General features: G+C 42.8%; 1 protein-coding gene across 2 annotated transcripts in view; it reads left to right on the top strand.

Moving 5' to 3' along the window:
* Positions 1–22,464, top strand: part of LOC120721800 (phospholipid-transporting ATPase ABCA1-like) — a 189,804-nt gene that overhangs the window by 115,288 nt on the left and 52,052 nt on the right. For both annotated transcript variants that reach the window (XM_040012354.1, XM_040012355.1), the window contains exons 33-38: positions 3,010–3,104; positions 6,403–6,508; positions 11,061–11,135; positions 14,117–14,286; positions 20,989–21,166; positions 22,305–22,420. In XM_040012354.1, coding sequence (XP_039868288.1) covers positions 3,010–3,104; positions 6,403–6,508; positions 11,061–11,135; positions 14,117–14,286; positions 20,989–21,166; positions 22,305–22,420 — 740 coding nt within the window. The remainder of the gene's footprint in view (positions 1–3,009; positions 3,105–6,402; positions 6,509–11,060; positions 11,136–14,116; positions 14,287–20,988; positions 21,167–22,304; positions 22,421–22,464) is intronic.

The following is a 22,464-nucleotide window of genomic DNA, read 5'->3' as shown; positions in this document are numbered from 1 at the left end:
TGTTAGTTAGCAGTGTTAGATATTAGCCGTTAGCTATACGGTGAGTGTCTACGGCCATCTTTAAAACACGGTGGAGGCTCTGTCATGGTTTGGGGCTCCATATTAGTCAGTGGTATTGGAGATCTCCATGTCTTAAAGAAGTGGGAAGTGGGAAGAAGTTCTGATTGGCAACAGCTTCTTTTTTCAGCATTAAATGAGTAAAAGCATACCCGGATAGAAAAGCATACAGTTGAACACTCTCAGTCATGGATTAGCCTCCCCAGAGCCTGAACTTTAACATTATTGAATCATTATCTTCTTCCATTACACAAGTATCATCATGCATTGACACTTGCGGTAGTATTAAATGTTGCAGAACTGCTGTATTGTAAGGCTATTGATTGTTATAGTGAGTATTGTGATATTGTGGCATGACTAACTCTGTATTCCCCATTCTCCACAGTATTCAGTGGCAAAACAGGTGACTGTACAATTTGACATATTTAAGCAAGGAAGATTCTTCCCCGAGATTGCTTTTCTTTGTGCGCACCAGATAAAACTCACCTTTGAGGAGCAGCACGATGTAACCGGTGGCAAGATTAATATGAACACAGCACGCTCTCTTATCTCTCCAGTGCTCGAGTATGCCAGCTCATTCAACAGATTTGATTACTCCTCAGTTTACATTTCCCTCACCCCTTCTTGCTTACCTAGCTATCAAGCTGGAGAACTGATGTCGTGCAGAATGCCAAACAGACTGAAGCTGTTTCCAGGTAATGAACAAGAGATGCAGACCCAGGTATTACACAATCGCATAATGTCCCCATTTCAGTCTTTTTGATGGGGGATATGGACGAAGGCCAAAATAATTAGACCCATGCCGACTGTATGCCCGGGTATAAACTCATTGTACACACAGTGGAGTGTAAAGCTCTTTTTTTTTTTTCCTTGGTTTTGTTTGTTTCTCAGTTCCTGTGGCTTTTTCGAAAGGGAAGCATGTTTGTTCAGAGATAAACCAAGGTTGCTGTGCTGTTCCTCCCCCTTATCTCTGATTCATAAGCCAGATGGGTCCTCTTCTTCCTCTACATTCTCCTTCTGCTTGTTTTTTTTTTGCCTTGCAATTTGAGTTCTCCGCCTCCTTTTCTTTCTCCCATGTCCAATTTTGAATTTAGCCTTCCATCTTCCATAAAATTCTCCTCCTTTGCTTCCCTCTCCCATTTGATTTTTAACAGTTTCTCTAATCTCTCTTCAGAGCATCAAAAAAATCAAAAAACTAATGATTTGGTGCGTTTTAGAGCGATTCATGGACGCAGAGCCTTCTAAAGCAGCGGTCCCCAACCCCCGGGCCACGGGGCGGTACCGGTCCGTGAGTCATTTGGTACCGGGCCGCGAGAGTGAGACTCGGATGTGAAATGTATGGTTTTCAGGGTTTTTATCGGTTTTTAGCGTTATTTTGTTATCGTTTTTTTCGTTAACTCTGTTTTCCTGGGTCTTTTCACGTGTGTTATGAATAAATCTTATTTTTTTCGGTACCAGTACTAGTTTTATTTTGTTGTATTTATCCGCGACACCTTAAAGGCCGGTCCGTGAAAATATTGTCGGGCACAAACCGGTCCGTGGCGCAAAAAAGGTTGGGGACCGCTGTTCTAAAGTAATCTGACATATAATACAAGTGAGAAAGAATGAGTGTAATATGTATAGAGGTACATACTATGTTTGCCCAAAGCTCACACATCAAGCTGTTTGTACACAAGGGCAGATAACCAGTGTAGCTGGGGTGGGTGGTGTTGGTAAACTGCATTTCAGTCCAGGGGTCTCAATTGCACTTTATCAAGGATCACTCTACTAATTAGCAGTGTTAGCTCTTTAAATAAGCAGGGCTAAAGCAGCTTGGGGTCGTTTTGTGTTTGTGTGTGTGTGTGTGTGTGTGCATCACTCTGCACAAGGTGGAGTGTATTCATAGCAATGTGTCGCACCCTCGCTTAATTGGTTGTTTGAATGTACCCATTTATCCACAGAAGGGTATCTAATTAGGGTCCTTTGACATTAGAAACAGCTTTCCCCAGCTTTGGCAGGGGTGTAGATTTCAGCCAGGCTTCCCATAGCTAGGCTTAATTGACTATTATGATAAGAGTTGGGGGGAATGTGCTCCACGGTGGAGTGGATAGATACCACATGCAGAACGCTCTCTAGCTTTGTTGGGGTTTTTTAATGGATGAGTTTTTTCTGGGGCGGGTCGGCCGGAGTCTGCCTGTCTGTCTGTGGTCAGCCTTTCCGCTCAGGATGCTCCACGGCACGCGGGCAAAGCAAAGTGCTTTTATATCCTTTCAGACAGTAAATAAAATAAAAGCCACTGCACCTGTTTTGCATGAGCCTGCATCAACAAACATTGCCTTTAGGTTATCTCTGCATTATTAAAGCTACACAGTGTTTGGGAAAGGTCTTCTGCATCTTAAACTCAAAGCTGCTCGAAGCCGTGTTTCTATATTAACGATGGATCGCCTGACTCAGTACAATGCACAGAGTGTCAGTGGTGCTGACAAACCCGTGGACGATTATTACCGAGTAGTTCCATGGGGCATTTTCAGCTCATCACTTTGCTTTTATGGTCTGCAGCTTTAACGTGTTGCGCTGATGAATCTCATTTTTAGCAGCAGGAGGCCGTTGCCTTCAGTGAACATAAAGGCCTCCGATCACCCCAGCTGTCCAGCAGAAACAGCAGCAAATCAGCAAGCAGCTTCTATTAGCAGGGTCGAAAGGAGAGTGGCTATTGCAGCTACATTCGTCAGCTGGTCAGAAACACGTCTCTTAATATATCTGTTTGCTAGCACCTCCCCAAACCAACCAGTATGTTATTGGTACGGGGAGGTACCAATAACATATTTATGAGGTGATAAATCTGAGTCGGTCTTGTTTTTGGTGCCACCAAGTGGTCCAGAAAACACTATTTTGACCCAAATAACAAACCAATAGTTTTAAAAAATGCTTCAATTCAACTGTTTTTTGTTTTTGTTTTGTTTTTTTTCACAGAGGATACAGAACACGACAGACACCTTGCTGAATTTAACCGGACGGAATATGACGGACTTCCTGGTCAAGACTTTTGAGAAGTCTGGTAAAACAAGGTAACGTTTATAACTGTGTTTGCTGTTGTGAATGGCGGTGTGTCTATCTTTAGAAGTTCAGCAACGGTAACATGAGCAAAAGGTCCTGCACATCGTGCTGTCGTTCCCATCCTCGTCGTTATGCAGTTATCGTGTTCGAGCAAATCCTGCCTGGCCGCTCTGTGATGCACTTCCCTTAACCTGTCATCTCAGTGCGTGAAACCATAAAGAGCAAACTGTCAGCGAGAGGAATGATTAATTGTAAGCGTTAGGCTGGTGTGTTTGCTCAGCCCTGTGCATGTTTCATCACGATTCCAGAGCGTGTTGGACATGTACACGTATTTCCTCTGTGCAGTGTGTGCTCGTGCTGTATATGTATAGCACAGGGGTCGGCAACCTGCGGCTCCGGAGCCGCATGCAGCTCTTTAGTCTTTATTTTGCGGCTCCAGGTGGTTTGGGAAAATAACTTAGAAGTATTTAGCTGAAGTGTATTTTATTTGTGTTTAGTTCTTTTTTTTAACTTGTAGTTCTAAATTGGAAGATTATTGTGATTTTGAAATATAAAAATAAAATTATATCTTATTATTTTTTCATCACTCAAAATAAGCGTCACACTCGCGGAAGCCGGTGTACTCGCCGAAACGCCGTGCATTTATCGAGACTTTCAACCCCAGGTAGGCCAATTATGGATCTTCGGATCCACATTATGTCGGCAGCTATTCTCCACCGTGAACTATGTTAAAAACAAACACGCTCACGCCTCACAGACGACAGCTTACAGTCCTGCGTGAAGATGAAAGTGACTTCGTACCACAGCAGACCCGCTGCTTTTCAGCATCTCTTTATCGACCACTTTTCACACACGGTTGCTGCACGCATACAGCCGGCTGTAGCTTTTCTGCTCACAGCCCGACAACACAACAGCAGAGAGAGCACAGACTTTAAGGCGAGGCGTGATAGCGGGTGCCGCTCAGGTGCGTCCTCCTCCCCTCCAGCGGTGCTGCAGACCACGCCCCGCCACACACATTAACCAGGTAAAATACATATTTAGGCAGAATTTTGCAAATGTATATTTTTAATTTTTTAGCAGCATAGTGCTTTTTTCTAATTACTTTTTAAAAGTCAGGTCAAGGCTCCAAAAGCCCAAAGGCGATATAAGGGTGGCGGTTCACAACAGTTTTTGTTTGCTACATGGATCATTTTAGTCGAGCTGGGTGTCTTTCCTTTTGTTATATTTCTTTAAGAGTTCAAAATGTGTTCATTACATAAATAAAATGTAAGTTTCTCTGTAGCACTTCATGGATTTCATAAGCAACGCACCTTAGTTGCTCTGTGGATTCTTTTAAAAAGCAGTTAAAAACTGTTCTGTTCAAACAAGCTTTTTGTTGATCTACATATTTTATATTCTTTACATTATTTACATTTGATCTGTTAAACTGTGTATAATTTCTATTGATTGTATTGTTTATTTTAATATTTGTGTAGAGCGCTTTGTGACTGCTTGTCTGTGAAAAGCGCTTAATAAATACACTTTACTTACTTTAGTTGTTCACACAAAGCATAAAGGTAAAAAAACAATATATACAGTGTTATCTTCATTTTAGATTTTAAAAAGTATTCGCGGCTCCCAGTGTTTTCTTTTGCGTGGAAACCGGGTCCAAGTGGCTCTTTGGGTGTTAAAGGTTGCTGACCCCTGGTCTAGCATATGCGGCGCGAGCACAAGAATGCACATCCACGTGTGTGTGTGTTTGTGTGCCCAGGGGTGTAAACGTGAGGGGTGTATTGAAATTGTCAACTTGCTGTGAGCCTGGAAAAAGCGATAAATTGAAGCATCATTTTCATCTGCAATTTTGGAAAGCTGATAAAAAAAAGCTCTTCCTTCAGGGCAGAGAAAAAATTGATGGATAGAGTCCAGATGGAGCTTCTAAGGCAGGGGTGTGAAACACAAGGCCTGGGGGCCAGAATCTAGCCGGCAAAGATTCCAATCCGGCCCACTGGACAGCTTTGGGAAATGTGATCGAGGGGATGAATTTGGAACTTTTTATAGACTTTTTACTGTGTTTTCATAGGGTTTTCCTGCTGGTAAAGAGCTCCCTTAGGGCCATTCATATACACCAAACTAATTGAGTAAGCAATTATAATAAATAAATTATAGTTACAATTTACGATTTACTGTTGAAATCTGCTTTTTTCCCAAATGGTCCCACAGTTGAAAAGCTTAGATTTCTTAGAATTTAAGTCCAAAGAGTCACACTGACAAATGTCTTTCCTTTGCTACAGCAGCATTTCTTTATCACGTTGACAAACTCTTAAAATTGCACTTCTTTATTGTCTCTACTTCTTTAGATATTTAGATAAATGCGAGTTAAACTTCTTTACACTGACAGGGCGTTTACACTCATCCAGCCAACGATGTAAAATGAGTTTGACATCCCTGATCTAAGCGGTCGATTTGCCTTTAATTTGTTGGAGATAGTGGCTCATTTCCAGATTCCACATTGGAATTGATACCAATATTTATCATATAAACTTCGGTGAACTTGAAAAAAATAGTTGTGAACGCAGCTTGGAGTGCTTTAATATGGCCTGTAACATGCTAATGAGCAAGCAGCATTGGCGTGACTCTGAGGGGGAGCCACAGCCGCAGGTCCCATCATCACAATGTTATATCACAAGCTGACCTCGAAAAGGTTTCACTTAAAAGTAATTTCACGTAGTCATTTTCCGGGACGCCTCTGTAGCCTTAATAGTAAGGATGCAAACCGAGCAACCGAATCGTCCCCGATTTCACTGCCGGCCGAGTGGACCCTCCAGCCTGACTCCGCCACCCTCACTTCCTGTCTATCACCACCGCTGCTCTCAGATGAAGGCGTCTATAACAAACTAATACAAATGTTATAAGCAGCGATGCGAGTTGTCTGTTTTATTGGATCGTATTAAGCCCGTATGTCTAATGAATGTTTCTTAGGCAATAACTTGTGACACGAGCAGAGTAATAATAGTGTTTCACATTTCTCCTATGCCCCTGATATAATGAGGACCTAAAAAAAAGCGAGACAGAAATAGTGTTGTGAAAGCTCAGGGTGAAAAAACCGCATGTAGTAATTACAGTGTGTGTGTGATCATGCTGTTGGGGGGGGGGAATGTGCTGAGGCTTCCCTATATGTGTGTGAGTTAATTCATGTGTGATTACCATGATAACTGCACATGAGGTCTTAGCTGTTTTGTTGATTTATTTGCACAGGCATGAAAGTAGATGCCTTTAAAGAGAGAGAGAGTGTGTGCGCGTGCATTTCTGATTACTTTCCTGACACTGCAGGTACGGAGGGATCTCCGTCGGAGCAATCAACTCTCAAGTTCGTGTGACGGAGGCAGCAATCACGGATACATTCAGAGATCTAAAAGGCCTATTCAGTTCAGCTCAGGTATGTGATAAATATTGGCATTCACAAAGTCAAACTTGTTGATACCACTGGATTATATGAATTTCTTTTATGGTGTAGAAAAGTAGTACAATGTAGTGCAAGGCCAGAAGTTGTACTGTTGGAAAATATCCCATGGGCATCTACAAAGACACACAAAACCTTGAAATTATATTTTTTTTTCCATCTTTCTGTTCCTGCACCACATACTGTACATATAAATGATGGCAACAAGAGAAGACCTGCCTCAGATCAGCAGTGTGATGATACCTGAAATGTCTTCGAAAAAGAGGAAATTTGTTGCACTATTTGTTCATCCTTTTTAAGAACATTACAGGCATGGCTCAAGGTCACGTGAGTCTGGTCTGCAAGTTTGCTCTAGAGTCAGTTATCCACCCAAATATTACAGGCATTGCCATGAAATCTTCCAGGCAGACCCCCCCATGCTGACTCCTGTTAACATTCTGTATTTTGAAACCAAGTGTCTGCAGCATCAGACGCTTTACCACAGACGTTGTACCTAGAGATTAAAACCTGAAGCCTTTGAAAATCCTCATATAATAATATAACATAACATTATAATATAATATAAGCACATTCTAACTGTACTATCACACCTTATTTAGTAGTACATTAATGAGGCGCAACAAGCTGTGGCCTACTTTGTATCAATTTAGACAAACTTGTAAAAAGCACCATAAAAACACTAGTTTACTACACCTCACACAGAAATTGACCTTATTCAAGCTCCACAGCAGCGTCAACACAGACATAGCACCACACATCCCAAACAGCAAAGCGATTTTAATTCCCAATAAAGTTTGCAATATATGACTAAATGAAATACCCAGTAACTAACAAGTGCAAACGTGGATAAATTTGTTATTATTGTGCATTAAATGGTCTTATAGCAGCTGGTTACACACAGTGTCACATATACAGTAATGACACTGTATGTAACATATATCGCACTTTCCCAATATAACAGTATGTCAAACCACACCACCCTATCTCTTCTCCCACTTGGATGTTGTTTGGACTCCTGCGAAATTTCTCTTGGATACGTCGGCAACACTTCGGTCCCATACAGGTTAAGACACGTCACCTCACCCTCCAACCCAAGCCATCCAAATAAACCCATCTGGGCTCTGAGTTGCGATATTGCAACTGTGTGACCTGTTGCGTGCTGACTTGAGTTCACAGTGCAGTTTTCTTGTTATAAGCAATAACTGACCCTCTTATAAAGTACAGCTGTGTTAACAAAAGACCCTTTAAATATGTTTCCTTCAAGCGCACCATTTAAATTTCTAATAAAGTATATAATCATATAATTGGATCTCACATTGTTCTAGGTAGTGCACTACTACTGATTAGGCCTTAATTGAAATGTAAGGTAGCTTATTAGGATATGAGCGTGTTTATTTACCGTCTAATAAAGAACATTTTCATCCTAGTTGTGTTTCGCTTGATTCAAAACAAGTTTTATTACATTCAACATAAACCGATTGCCGCTGAAGTCACGACAGATTCTTCTAAATTTCTACTTTTTAATCTACTGTCATAATCAGGATATTTAACATGTCCAGCAGGTTGATTTATAACTAAAACGCTTCAAAGCTACTCCCAACACTGCTTCCAGGTTCTCCTTGAACCTTTATCAGTGTAAAAAGTGCCACAGCCGTCTTTGTATAAACATTGCTTCGGTGCTCATTCAGCTATAGAAATGACAAATAAATAAACCGCAAGCCATCATCAGCGTCGTGTTACGACCCAGCGCTAAATGTTTGTAGCAGTTTTGTGAGTGAAGAGGCTGCTCTCCCTCCTGTCAAGGCTGCGGCTCGCCGCTTTTATTTTGACTGCGCCGCTTCTAATTGGAGCGTTGAGTTCTTTATTCAGACAGCTTTGTATCTTGGATACCGGTGATGTCACTCGCGGTGGACTTTTGGACTCCGCTGATTTCTCGAACAATTGAGAGAGAGGACCGAATTCAAAAGGAAGGAGGAGGTTTAATTCCTTCAGATCCATTTTGTTGAGTGTCCATGGCAACAAGCTGCTATTGTCTGAGCGCCGCTGTGAATAAATCGAAAAATCTTGTGCACAAGATCGCACAATCCGGCAAATCCGCTCCCCATACCACATTACTTAACCTTCTTATTAATGAAGTTCATTCAGTTTCAGGGTTTTCTTTTCTGTATTCTTTAACTTCTTCCATTCAGTCTGCTCAGTGCCTGCATCAGGATTCAAACTCTTAGGAATGTGTAGTGTTTTCTTAAAATTCATGCCCACTCACTTGTCACCTCCCCGTGCCTCTCCCTCTGTCTCGCTCCCTCAGAGTCTGTCGTTAACATTTTAAATTTTGGACGTTCAAACTACACCATCGCTTTGCCCCCGGGGGTCTCCGGTCTCATCCCTCACCGAGGCTCTCTCCTCTTCTCTCCCCAGAACCTCGACGCTAATGTGACTTTAATTTGTGCAGCAGCGATGATGTAACTCTAATGGCCGGGCATTAGCCGTCCCAGTTCTGCATTCCTTGTTATTAAAGTGCTACACTGTCCTTGGGAAATGTCTGCTTCTCTTCTGCTGCTCCTGCTGCTGCTCTGCAGGCGTTGCGACGTGAGACTCTTAACTGGAAGTAACGTGTTTTTGCACTCGCAGCCACCTGCGCCAACTGGGAAGTGGGCTTTGAAATTTCTGTTTCATTGCATTTTCTATGTCTAGCAGGTAGAAAATGGAGCTCTGAGAAGCAGGAGGCGGTGGGAATGGAAAGAACAAGAGAGGCTGTGCGGTGGGAAGTGTATAATTAAGAACCCCCACCCTCCCCCCGCCTCAGAGGAGCCACTGTTTCATGTAGATAGCGTTAATGATACGCAGCTCCCCGAAATGCTTGCGTAACCCATTTTTATTATTTAAATTATTCACAGGAACAAGCCCCTTAATTTAATAAACTGTAAACTTCTCCCCGGCAGATTCCTGGAACACACACATATTAACACACTTGCCACACAGGCCGTTTGACCGCTGAACTACGCGGGCCGATTTTGGAAAAAGTCGCCGCACACTCGAGTGGCTTTATTGTCGCGTCGTGAGCCATTGCACCGATGGGGTCCTCTGGCCAAACCAGCCTTGTCATTGTCCTTGAGCGGGGGAGAGTTTGTCAAGGATTAGACGCGGCCAGCCGCTGGCAGGCACACTTCTCATCCCGTCCTCAGCGACGGCTAATCCTCAGGACGGCTTCCTATTTGGAGCCACTTGGCACAACTCAAACCCGAGTGAAGGGAAAACAGGAAACACGGGCCGAGGTCGCCCGTGCTGCTGCTTTAGGACGAAAGCAGAAGACTTGTTCTCCGCCTCGAGTACGAATAAGTAATGAGCTGGAACAGAGGGGGATGTTATTTAGCGCTCTCCTCTTATTTCAGGGTGCATTGCTGAAATGATGTGTAAACACTGTGTTTAGGCGCAGATGTTTCCAGATGTTTCTAAAGCCAGCCACAAGGTGCTAAACAATTGGATGAGTTTTGAACAGAGAGAAAAAAAAAAGAAAGAGGCACAGTATGATCTCCTCGGCCTGTTGTCCTCAGGTAACCGTCTGAGCCGAGCGGCTGGAGAGATCTCTTTTCTCTCTTCCCCCCCCCCCTCCCACTCCCACTCTCTCTGTTTCGCTGCAGACAGCCACTCACACCTGAGCACCCTCCTGCATTCTCGGGATGTCTTTCTTGATTTTTCTCCTCTTATTTTTCCCCGCCGCCCCGCCCCTCGCTCTCCAGTTGTCACCTGCACTTTGCCTCCGTAAACCTCTCCTCCTCACTCCGTGCCACGTTCGCTGCCCCTCCTCTTCCACAGCCCCTCTGATGAAGGCAGAAGTCCAACAGGAGGTCCATTTGCATTTATATCACACATGTAATGTGCTCAGTAGTCTTATGGCCGGGGCCGAACAGCATGGTATCAACACGACACTTTGGGAATGGCACGCCTGTCATCTCGAGCCCTCATCCCAAGGCTCATTTCACATGAAACATGAGTGCAGCAGAGGAGATTTTAATGCAACCTGTCCGGGCTACCATCGCTCTCCCTCCCTCCCATTTTCATCACCTCACCACAAAGCCCGGCTGACACTCTCTGAAAATCATCCCTGTGCTTGTGTTTTATTTGCGACTAAACCCTCTCCCACCCCCTTAAAGCCGATTGGTCTATTTGGTATTTAGGCTGCTAGTGCTAACTGTGAATCTTTGTGCCCACCCCATCTTTTACAGTTATTTTACATAATTTAATAAAGCAGTAATGTCAAAAAGAGCTGGGGGAGGGGGAAAAAAAGTAACAAGAATAACAAGAGGACACCCCCAACCTTAACCCCACCCCCTCCACCGCCACCCCTCAAGTCGGAGGAAAATAAGTGGTTCAGCACACCCCCAAAAGGCTCCCTGGAAATCCTGATTCTCATGTCTCTCTCTCCCTTCTCCCTCATGTTTTTGCATTTCAAAGAGCAGCGGTGGTCTTCCGAGTGTGTCCAATTAAGTCTCCCAACTCATTTCTTATTTCTTGTTTTCCTCTTCATTAGGATAACGTGACTGATCAGCTCTACCAAAGCGCTGAGACGCTGCTCAAGAACCTGGGAACCAGGGACAACGTCAAGGTATTGTTGTGAATGTACATTACACCGAACACGGGATGAACGTTTAACGACCGCAGAGGTGAAATCAGCCTCGTGCGGTGCAAAAACAGGCTACAGAGGCAGCGAATACCCAAACACAAGGCCACCAACTCATCTATCTCACTCAAGCCAAATGCTTGATATAGAATTGTGATGCTTTAACTGCATAATGAGCCTCATTGTGGGTTAAGACCTGTATAACTGAATTTAAATCAAAAGCAGACAGTGCTATAAATAATTTAGCAGCTACATCCTGGTGATTTACTCTCTAACTAAACTAAAGAAAGAAATGTGATCACTTGTTGCTATTCTGAAGCCTTTCTGTTCTGCTGTGCTAAACATAAAAAAACCCACAAAAAAACCTGCTAACCCAAACTTGAGCTTTCCAAGCGGCGATAAATGAATTTGTGTTTCCATTTTCCATCTGGTAATGAATTAAAAAGGAGTCTTGAAGTAAGTAAGCGCGCTCTGCGAGTTGAGTACATTTGTGTTTAATGCTGAAATACTGCCGAAGCTGTCCTATAAAAGTGTCTCACACTTATATTTCTCATTCTGAGGGAAGAAAATTTGCTTCTCCCCCAGAAGCACTTTGATGCTTAAAGTAGTTTCAGAAGTGGAAATGTGGCTTGCCATCATATCTTACATATTTTTCGCTCTATCACCCTCATGTATTTAGCAGACAAGCTTAGCTCACGATCTGTTATCTCGCATACATCAAATGGTATTTTAGCTGTAGACCTTTCAGAAACTGCTGGATGGGAGGAAAAAAACAAAAAACAAAAAAAAACAAAACAGAAAATAATATCTATTTTTGTCGATCTCCTCTTGTGAGATAAGAAAAAAGGAGAACACAGCAGCAAGCAGACAGAAAGAAACGTGTGTGTGTGTGTGTGTGTGCGCGCACTTTCAGATTTCTCCACGTCCTCCTCTGTGATGCGGTGCTATGTTGGGCTGACACTCAAACACCATCCACTCTTAATTAGCGCTGCACTATCAGCAGGGAGCTCTCCCTCTCACTCCAACTCTCTTTCATCCATTCTTTTTCTTCTACAAGCAGCCTCAAACTCAGGGAATCACTTACAGTAGAAACAGAAGGCACGCTCAGAAATACAGGACAGGAAATAGCGTTGGGAATGTGCATCAGTAGCAATAATGTACCGTACATCTCACTGTGCACGCGTGCTGCACAAGGATCTGAAGGACCAACACTGTCTCATCAATGTGCTTATTAGAATACTGAGTTCAGATGCCAGAGTCGTACACTAGGTGCCCTTTGGCCCTGTGATGCACTGACAGGCCGGTGAGAGGTAACCACTTTATTCTAGAGACTTACAGTACTGTGCAAAAGTCTTGAGCCACCCCATAATTCTTTCTTATAGTTCTCTTAAAACAATAGTCCTCCCAACTTTTTGAAGGTTTTTTCTTTTTAGACATTGGCTGCTTTTTCACTCACTGTAAGTCCAGTCTTATCTGACCATTATTGGTTTAAGCCACTTAACACTGACCTATGAATCATTCAAGCATCAAAAATGCACCTAACTGAAGGAAGGAATCAGTGTTGTGACTTTATATACTGTTTTACTAGAAGTCTGTAAAAAAAACAAACATATTCTTTCAATTTCTTTAGTCCAATATATGAAAGAAATTGCAAAAAAACAAACAAATTTTACAAGATCTGGGCTGAAAGTCAGTGATACAGAGATAAAACAGTGAGTGTCTACAGCCATCTGTAAAACACGGTGGAGGCTCTGTCATGATTTGGGATGCATTTTAATCAGTGATGTTGGGGATCTAGTCAAAATCAATGGAAATATGAAAGTACCATCAGATTTGATCTGCAATGCAACACCATCTGGAAATGACCATCTGTCGTTGATTGGAAATGGCTTGACAATAGCATGATCCCACACACACAGTGCTAATGCCGTAAAAGCAGACCTGCCAACATCCAAAGAAGAGCTTTGGATGTGCTTCAAGAAGCCCGGAGATCTATTCCTGAAGATTACTTCAAGAAATGACAAGAAAGCTGCCTGAGAGAGTTCAGACTGTGTCAAAGAATAAAGGCAGTCATGCCAGATATTGACTTTCAGTGTGTGTTTTCACATTTCAATAAATTTCCTGCTAAATGTTCCAATTCTCTATGAAAATATAAAGAAATGATGGGTGGCTAAAAACATTTGCACAGCACTATACTCGCTGCATTAGGAGGCTGTAGCAGAGCTCATGATAGTCAGCCCAGAGATTATGACTCACATCCCTTTGGGACCTTTTTGTTTTGCTCTTTTTATTGACTGAAAGAATAAAAAGCCGTTTTTTGTCTTTTTACTCACGCTTCTAGAGTTTCACCACAAGCAACTCTGCACGTTACCGTGCACTAATGCCACAACCTGCTGCGCCAGGCTCCACATCTGAAGTGCACCTCGTGCATAAAGCGAGCCACATCAGCAGCTTGGATAAGCAGCATTAATTGACGCCCCGCTAATGAGATCCGGATAGTAGTAAATCCGTAAATGACACAGACAACTCTTTACAGTGGTGATATTTTGCCCTTTCTTCTGTTACGCTAAAGTGTTCACACTGTGTTTGCTTTCTGGTACTTTTGTTGGTGTCACGTTGCTGCTAAAACACACCCAGCAGACAGATTCTGCCCTGATCTTTTATTCACTACCTCACTGGGTAGTTAATTTCTCCCTTTTCCAAAGAAAGCCACCTCAGAATTAAGAGGGCACATCCTTCATCACTGACCTGTTCCACAGTTTTAAAAAAAGTAAAGATTAGAATTGAATCTTCACTTCTCCACGTCATCTCTCGGTTATCTCTCCCTTCATAACCTGCCTGTTTTATTTTATTTTTCCTATTATTTGTCCACGAGTCTTACCTGATGTAGTTGCTAGGAGACATGGGAAGCAAATGCAAACCCCTCTACATGCTGTTCTCTGTACCAATTGTCTGTTCTACTGCAGGTGTGGTTCTACAACCAGCTGCGGCACGCCGTGGCGTCCTTCTTTAGCGTGGCCAACAACGGCATCCTGAGAGGAAATCTGCCAGCGGGACAGGACCCGCGCCAGTACGGCATCTCCGTCACCAATCACCCCCTCAACCTCAGCAAAGAGCAGCTCGCCAGTGCGGCCATGTGAGTCATCGGGCAAAAAAACAGGGGTTAAAGCTTTCTTCTTAACCTCTATTAAAGTTTTTGTTTGGGTCCATATTAGGAACAGGGCTTCTCAAATACTGAATAGTACATCATTTGGTTAGTATAACTGTCCAGAAAGGTAGTGTAGTGTTAGTACCTCACAAGAAAAGTAAAAGTGTTCTGCATTTGAACTTGCTGAACTTTGTAGAGTTTGCATGTTCAAGTCCAAAAAAATAAAATCAACAGCCCACGCACATGGAGTAAAACTGTGACTCCACATTACCTTTAGATGTGGATGTGAGCCTGAGCCTTGGTTTGACTTCAAGCACAAGCTACTAACAGTATACTGGGAGAAAAGCCCCTAGCCTGCAGTTTTCTCCCAGCCTTTTGACGCGCGCAGCTACGACGATGCATTTTCTCGTGTTTGAAAGAGCCGCTTTTTAATTTTCTGACACTGCATTATGAGATGCAGAAGAAAGAGACTGATGGTGACCGGGGAACCGCGACAGATAAGGCAAAGAGAGAGAGGGAGAGAGGAATGAAGTGAGGGGGAAGAAAAACAGCATAGACTGAGGGAAAGCAGATGAGTGGGAGACAATAAAGTAGACAGCAGAGAACAGACAGACAGATAAATGAGGGATCGCTTCGAGTGTGCGTAGATTTGGAGGCCCATGGGAGTTCCTCACGAGGGTGTACCATTCCCTCCCCGCATGCTTTATCTTAGGGCGGATTTCTATGAGAGCTGGAGATTAATGACGTGCTAAATCATAATATATTGGCTCATACCATTCGGATATAATTGCTTTCTGTGTACGGCTCTGTGTTGTGTTCACAGCTAGTGTCTTTGAGCTGGATTGTATCCCGTAACGTCATCAATTTCCCGTTTGCGGTCCTCAGTGTGAGCGGCACATCTACTGTAAAGTAGTTAGATTACGTCCCTCTGCAGCACATCATCATACAGTGCCACGACCACAGCTCAGTAACTGCATTTCCATTCCACTTTCCCCCCGCTGCTCCAGCTCTCTCCCTCGGTCAGGTGTTTATGTGGTGATCAGGTGCTGACGACAGGCCTGAGTTAGAGAGGGGAAGACAGCGCCGGGGTTAGGGATAATTACGATATCCTGTAGGTTCAGGATGAGCCTCTTCTGCTCTCTCTAGCAGCCCGTGCAGAGCGTGAAGACTGCAATTTATGAACTGAGATTTTCAGATTGCCTCGGACACTCCTTCACCGCTGAATAAGAGCGGACATTGTAGGAGGGGAAAGGGCCATGGCTTCTAGAGCACCTGACTCAGCACAATTTGAAGCTCCACTTATCGAAATGTATATTTTATGACTATGGATCAGATGTTAGCGTGCGATACAAAAGTTTTTTTTATATTTACAAACTGTAAACACATCTTATAAAGTGGCAGCATGTAGCATCGGTAAGCTAACAGACAGAGAGTTGTGCACATTAAAATCGAACTGAAGCGAGTAAATATTGTACTTATGTTCATTTGGTAGCCAAAAGCACACCTATTTTTTAACTCAGAGTGGTTTTTAAGGGGGGTTTAGACTTTACAGTTAAAGTACTGTGCAAAACTCTTGAGCCACCCCTCTTACACATGCAATACAGCACATTTCTCCCTGTTTCCCTTCCTTACGAACAACTTCTTCACAGCTTTCCTTGCAATAAGCCCATTTCTGTTGAACAGTAGATGAATCAGCTGATGTCTCTTAGGTCCTGTGTCTGGTCTTTGCTGTATATTTTTTCACTGTTTCTTAAGGACATTGCTTTTAGATACTGCACATCTGCTGTAAGTAGTTTTTAGATTTTCCACTTCCTCTTTTTTGTCCTCCACTTGTCCTATTTCCACGCTTTTTAGGAATAGCCTAGTTGGTGCAAAAATACAATTTTGGGCCTGTCAAGTGTGTTATCTTTGTAATTTTTCATAATCTCAGCTACAGAAATGTGAACAAATGTTGAACAACAAATGTTTTCTGCCCTGAAAATGGTCAAGTACAAGAACTGAATATGAGTGAAAAAGAAGCCAATGGCAATGTCCAAAGAAAAACTCGGAGAAAGACCAGTTAATTGCAACGAGCCAAAAAAGCTACAGTCACCAAAGGCCAAAAAAAGTATCCCGCCCATCCTGTCAAAATATTCTGAAATGCACCAACCTCGGCCTTAAATGAATCCCTGTCACTGACACTTCCACAATGTTATGGTGAGACCGTGGCTAAACCTGCAATTTCGATAATAATTCATCCCCATTCACTTGCTCCCTTGCTAGCTTTTGGACACCAGTATTTCACTGCACCGTCTAATTTGAAGTGACACTCCCCTCTAGTGTACTTCACAGCCTATTTCAATGCAAGCGATGTCATGAGCCACAAAATTGTGAAGGGCTGCGCAGGTGGAAAGAAAGTCGACGCTTACACCCACAGAAATTACCACTTCATTCCCACAAGGTCTCCGTGCTTTATCTCGCATCGGCACAGAAATGGAGCCTCCCGAAATGTCAGCGTTGGCACCGTTTCATTATTGAGAGATATGCATTGCTTCTTAATTGCTGGGGAACATCAATTTGGCAACTGACAAAAATGTCTCATCTTGCCGCGCTTTTGAATTTGATGTGTAATTTATTTGCAATCAACGAATTATGACACTTTCTGTTCTTGCTGCTGTGCAAAAGTATACTATTGATAACGTGCACATCACACAGCTTACCCTATGATTGTCTCTGGAGCTCTCTACCTGCATGTTGCTTTATAATAGAAATAATGACCGGAGTGTTGTACAGCCAATTTGTTATCTTGTGTTTTTAGCATCTTTTCAGCATAACAATCCCCTGCAGCCACCCTAAATAAAATAATAATAATAATGAAAACTTAAGGAAGGCAACACAAACTATAAAGCTTTACTCCCACTGCACATCTTCCCTGCACTTGCATTAGTAGTTAATTAGCAGATTGCTTGTCCTCTTTTCACAGCAATTAACCACCTTCAAGCATTCAGCCTGCGATCATTCACAGCTTTGTCCCCTACATTACCTCCCCACCCAAACAGAGCACGCAGCCCTCGAAAACTGCTAGAAATGTGGGCTGGCACGCACTGCTGTTAATGATTTCATATTTACGTGTTCTAATTGCGCCTGGTTGGCGATGATAAATATGGACATGTAGCCACGCAGGGTAACTTATTTCATATGCTAATTAAGCAGCGGGAAGACTCGTGAAAGATTATCAGGAGGCAAGGGGTGAGGATTTGGGAGGGTTGTGGGGGCAGTTGGGGTGGTCAGAGTCACAGATCGCAGTTTTATCCAATGCTAAATGAGCAGACGCAGTAAAAGACACTTCCAAAGGTAGCGTGGCATAAATAAAGACGCACGGCAGGGGAAATTTGAGAGATTTGTGTGTGACATGGATATTGTTGCGGATGAAAAAGTCTTCTAAGATTTTAGGATGTGCTGTTGGACAAGCTGGAAAGAGACAAAAAGGAGCCCTAAACGTGTCGTAGTTTCAGAAGGCCGGTGACATTTAAAAGCTTCTTTTTTTAAAATTCTATCAGGTACAAACAGCAATCAGTCAGTGCTGTAAAAGCTAGGCTAATGTAGACATCAATACTAACAAGAACATTGAAACATTAGTTATCTGACTTATTTTTGCAGGTGTAGCGGAATTAGTTTAAGTGCATCGTTGCCTAGTGTTAAATTTGATTATGTCTTAATTACAGGAAATGAGCCAAAAGTTGTTTTGACATTGTTTCAAGTGTCATCGGGCTCATTTCCTGATAACAGACCTGCTGATTTTTAACAGAAACTCTTAAAACTGGTTTTATACACACAAAAGACTGAATTTCGCCCACAGGACAGTCCGGACTCTTCCACGGCTGTTCTTTATTGTCACTGATGTCACAGCAGTGATGGCCTTGTGAATGATATTAGAGGTAGTAAATAGTGCGTTCTCATGAAAATAGAAAACCAAGTGCGTCCATATTCCCCATGAAGTACATTAAAATACAGTGAATACCTCATAAGGATGGAAAACCGAAGGTTCATGGACTGCAGTTCTGTATTTCATAAAGTCTGTTATTATATGTGTTATATCTCTCATACTGCTGTTCATGTGGATGATTTTATCCAAAGCGCCTTACAGGCCCCGGGGACTTACTCCGTAGCTTTGAAAACCTAGTAGGTGCCACAGACTGATAAAAGATGGACGTAGCAAAAATGTGATGTGAATCAGAAACTACCCAACACCTCAGTTACACTGAAGTAAAAATAGGATGGGAACCTTCTTGTGACTAGGGAAAATTTGTGGTTGCCCAGTGAATGCACCGACTTTTGTTGCCATCGGAGGTAGATTGCAAGTAGTTGGGATGTCCAGAGGTTGTGCCAGCAACACTGATTACACAGGTCACCTGGTGGGAGGCAACTTGTCTCCAAACTGTCACAGTCTGTCTCAGTTTAGCAAATAAGTGGAAGTTGCTTTGAAGATGGCAACTGACTGCGAGTGGTCACAGATATTTCAAAAGCAGGGATCATGACATTCTGCTGCACGGCAACATCTGTTTTTCCCCAGTGTGACTGCAGCATTACACCTACATTCTTTCTAATGGCCAGCAGGGGGCGATTTCTCTCAATGCAAAATAATTTTGGGTTCTATAGAAATCTGTTGGAAAACGACCCTTTGGACTGTGACCTCGGTATACAGGGAGTGCAGAATTATTAGGCAAATGAGTATTTTGTCCACATCATCCTCTTCATGCATGTTGTCTTACTCCAAGCTGTATAGGCTCGAAAGCCTACTACCAATTAAGCATATTAGGTGATGTGCATCTCTGTAATGAGAAGGGGTGTGGTCTAATGACATCAACACCCTATATCAGGTGTGCATAATTATTAGGCAACGTCCTTTCCTTTGGCAAAATGGGTCAAAAGAAGGACTTGACAGGCTCAGAAAAGTCAAAAATAGTGAGATATCTTGCAGAGGGATGCAGCAGTCTCAAAATTGCAAAGCTTCTGAAGCGTGATCATCGAACAATCAAGCGTTTCATTCAAAATAGTCAACAGGGTCGCAAGAAGCGTGTGGAAAAACCAAGGCGCCAAATAACTGCCCATGAACTGAGAAAAGTCAAGCGTGCAGCTGCCAAGATGCCACTTGCCACCAGTTTGGCCATATTTCAGAGCTGCAACATCACTGGAGTGCCCAAAAGCACAAGGTGTGCAATACTCAGAGACATGGCCAAGGTAAGAAAGGCTGAAAGACGACCACCACTGAACAAGACACACAAGCTGAAACGTCAAGACTGGGCCAAGAAATATCTCAAGACTGGTTTTTCTAAGGTTTTATGGACTGATGAAATGAGAGTGAGTCTTGATGGGCCAGATGGATGGGCCCGTGGCTGGATTGGTAAAGGGCAGAGAGCTCCAGTCCGACTCAGACGCCAGCAAGGTGGAGGTGGAGTACTGGTTTGGGCTGGTATCATCAAAGATGAGCTTGTGGGGCCTTTTCGGGTTGAGGATGGAGTCAAGCTCAAATCCCAGTCCTACTGCCAGTTTCTGGAAGACACCTTCTTCAAGCAGTGGTACAGGAAGAAGTCTGCATCCTTCAAGAAAAACATGATTTTCATGCAGGACAATGCTCCATCACACGCGTCCAAGTACTCCACAGCGTGGCTGGCAAGAAAGGGTATAAAAGAAGAAAAACTAATGACATGGCCTCCTTGTTCACCTGATCTGAACCCCATTGAGAACCTGTGGTCCATCATCAAATGTGAGATTTACAAGGAGGGAAAACAGTACACCTCTCTGAACAGTGTCTGGGAGGCTGTGGTTGCTGCTGCACGCAATGTTGATGGTGAACAGATCAAAACACTGACAGAATCCATGGATGGCAGGCTTTTGAGTGTCCTTGCAAAGAAAGGTGGCTATATTGGTCGCTGATTTGTTTTTGTTTTGTTTTTGAATGTCAGAAATGTATATTTGTGAATGTGGAGATGTTATATTGGTTTCACTGGTAAAACTAAATAATTGAAATGGGTATATATTTGTTTTTTGTTAAGTTGCCTAATAATTATGCACAGTAATAGTCACCTGCACACACAGATATCCCCCTAAAATAGCTCAAACTAAAAACAAACTAAAAACTACTTCCAAAAACATTCACCTTTGATTTTAATGAGTTTTTTGGGTTCATTGAGAACATGGTTGTTGTTCAATAATAAAATTATTCCTCAAAAATACAACTTGCCTAATAATTCTGCACTCCCTGTATATGTTCCTGATAGGTTTATAGTCCCTTGCTTGTCTATAATCTCAGGAGGTCTGTCTGCGGACCTGTGCAGGCGGAGGTCGACACAGTCCTATTTTATGTCCCTCAGTTTCTCAGTCAGATCATCAAGTCTCTTTGAAAACACCAAGATGGTGACAGTCACAATCCTAAGCTCAAGGGTTTGAACATGAAACTAAAAGAGTTTAAAACTAAAGGGTCACGGTAGCTGTGTCCATCTTTTATATACAGCCTGTGATAGTAGACAGAATGTAAATTCTAATGATTTTCTTTGTGTGCTCCATATATTTTCAAAGCCAACGTAGTCTACATCACCTCAGAATCAAACTTTATATTTAGCCCCATGGACAAAGTTTAATATCCACTTTCTTTTGCCCCTAATAGCTCGCCAGTCAACTTTTTCTATGCTGTGTCCTCTTCAATCACAGGGCCACAACCTCCACTGACGTCGTGGTGTCCATCTGCGTTATCTTTGCCATGTCCTTCATCCCTGCCAGCTTTGTCCTCTTCCTAATCCAAGAGAGGGTGAACAAAGCCAAGCATCTGCAATTTGTCAGTGGAGTAAACCCAGCTGTCTACTGGTTGGCCAATTTTGCCTGGGACATGGTAAGTACCAGCTTTATCTGACAGCTGTGTCTGCGCCTCAAATATTCTCTCTTTCTGAAGCTCCGGCTCTGTTACCTGACCCATTAAAGCCAGGTAAATACTGTGTAATATATACTATAATGTGATTCACCCCAGCAGTTTTCGCCTGCTTTATTTTATACTACCCTTGTAATATACTACTTTGGGCCTTTTTTTGCCCACCTAAGGCTAAATGTAAAAATATCCATCCACTGTAATTGACAATGTAGCTTTGACACTGCTGGCTACTGGGAAAAGCTTCACCTGAGACAGTTATTGGCTGAGGCGTAATTATCGACAGCAGCTGCCCCTGCTGGTTATGCTCAACAGGCTTACCGGCAGTTTCCCCGAGGCATAATGGAAGTAAACATTTCATCAGGTACCTTTGGTAAAGAAATTGCATCAGGACACTCATCATTATGGTGGATAAATGCTGTCTGGGTGGAAGACAAATGCACCTAAGGAGCCTGTCTAATGATTCTTGCCCGAAGCTCCCCGCATTACCATGCACGCTCTATCAACAATAAGGATATTACAGTGAATCTAGTCTGAAAGCTCTTTAATATTTCAGTCTAAACTTTTTCTGTAATAAACATGTATCATTGTAACCTGATACATTGTATGTCTATTATCTGCAGTATTCCATTTGTTCGCCAGGGGGGATATTAATCCGAAGGGTGATTATATAATAATAGCATCATCAGTTATGTTTGTTTACTTCTGTAGGGGGGGGAAAAAAGTCGACTAGTAAAAAGCGTGCTGTCTGGTTTGATTTGAAGTTGAATGGATTTAAACAATCGTTGGATAAATATTAGTCTTAGATCAAAATTTTATAGAGCCATTGTACATGCATCCAATTCAGCGTGTCACTGAGCGACCGCTTGCTTCAAACACACGAGAATCAGATGGCTCTGTTATTCACTGGATTAATTAGAAAACTAAAGCCGGATACATTCGCTAATTAAAAAGTCATCTACACATTTTATAATTACACGGTCTTTCAGTTGGCGTGGGAAAAAAAAAAAGTCATAACGCTTTAATGGAGTCGTAACCACCCTAAAGAGTGACCTTTTTAAGCCTGCGCTGGCCTGTGCTTTATTTTGTGTGTTTGTGTTTACAGTGTAACTACATCGTCCCCTGCTTCATCGTGATTGTGATCTTCCTCGCCTTCCAACAAAAAGCCTATGTTTCCCCTCCTAACCTGCCGGCTTTGATCCTCTTGCTTATTTTTTATGGGTGAGTAAATGACATATTTCAGAGTAGCTCAGAGAATTATGGCG

This window comes from Simochromis diagramma, unplaced genomic scaffold, assembly GCF_900408965.1.
Source record: "Simochromis diagramma unplaced genomic scaffold, fSimDia1.1 OVJJ01000604.1, whole genome shotgun sequence".
In the NCBI taxonomy this organism is placed as follows: Eukaryota; Metazoa; Chordata; class Actinopteri; order Cichliformes; family Cichlidae; genus Simochromis; species Simochromis diagramma.
Note: the sequence above shows the minus strand (reverse complement) of the source record. Positions and strands in the feature narration are given on the sequence as shown.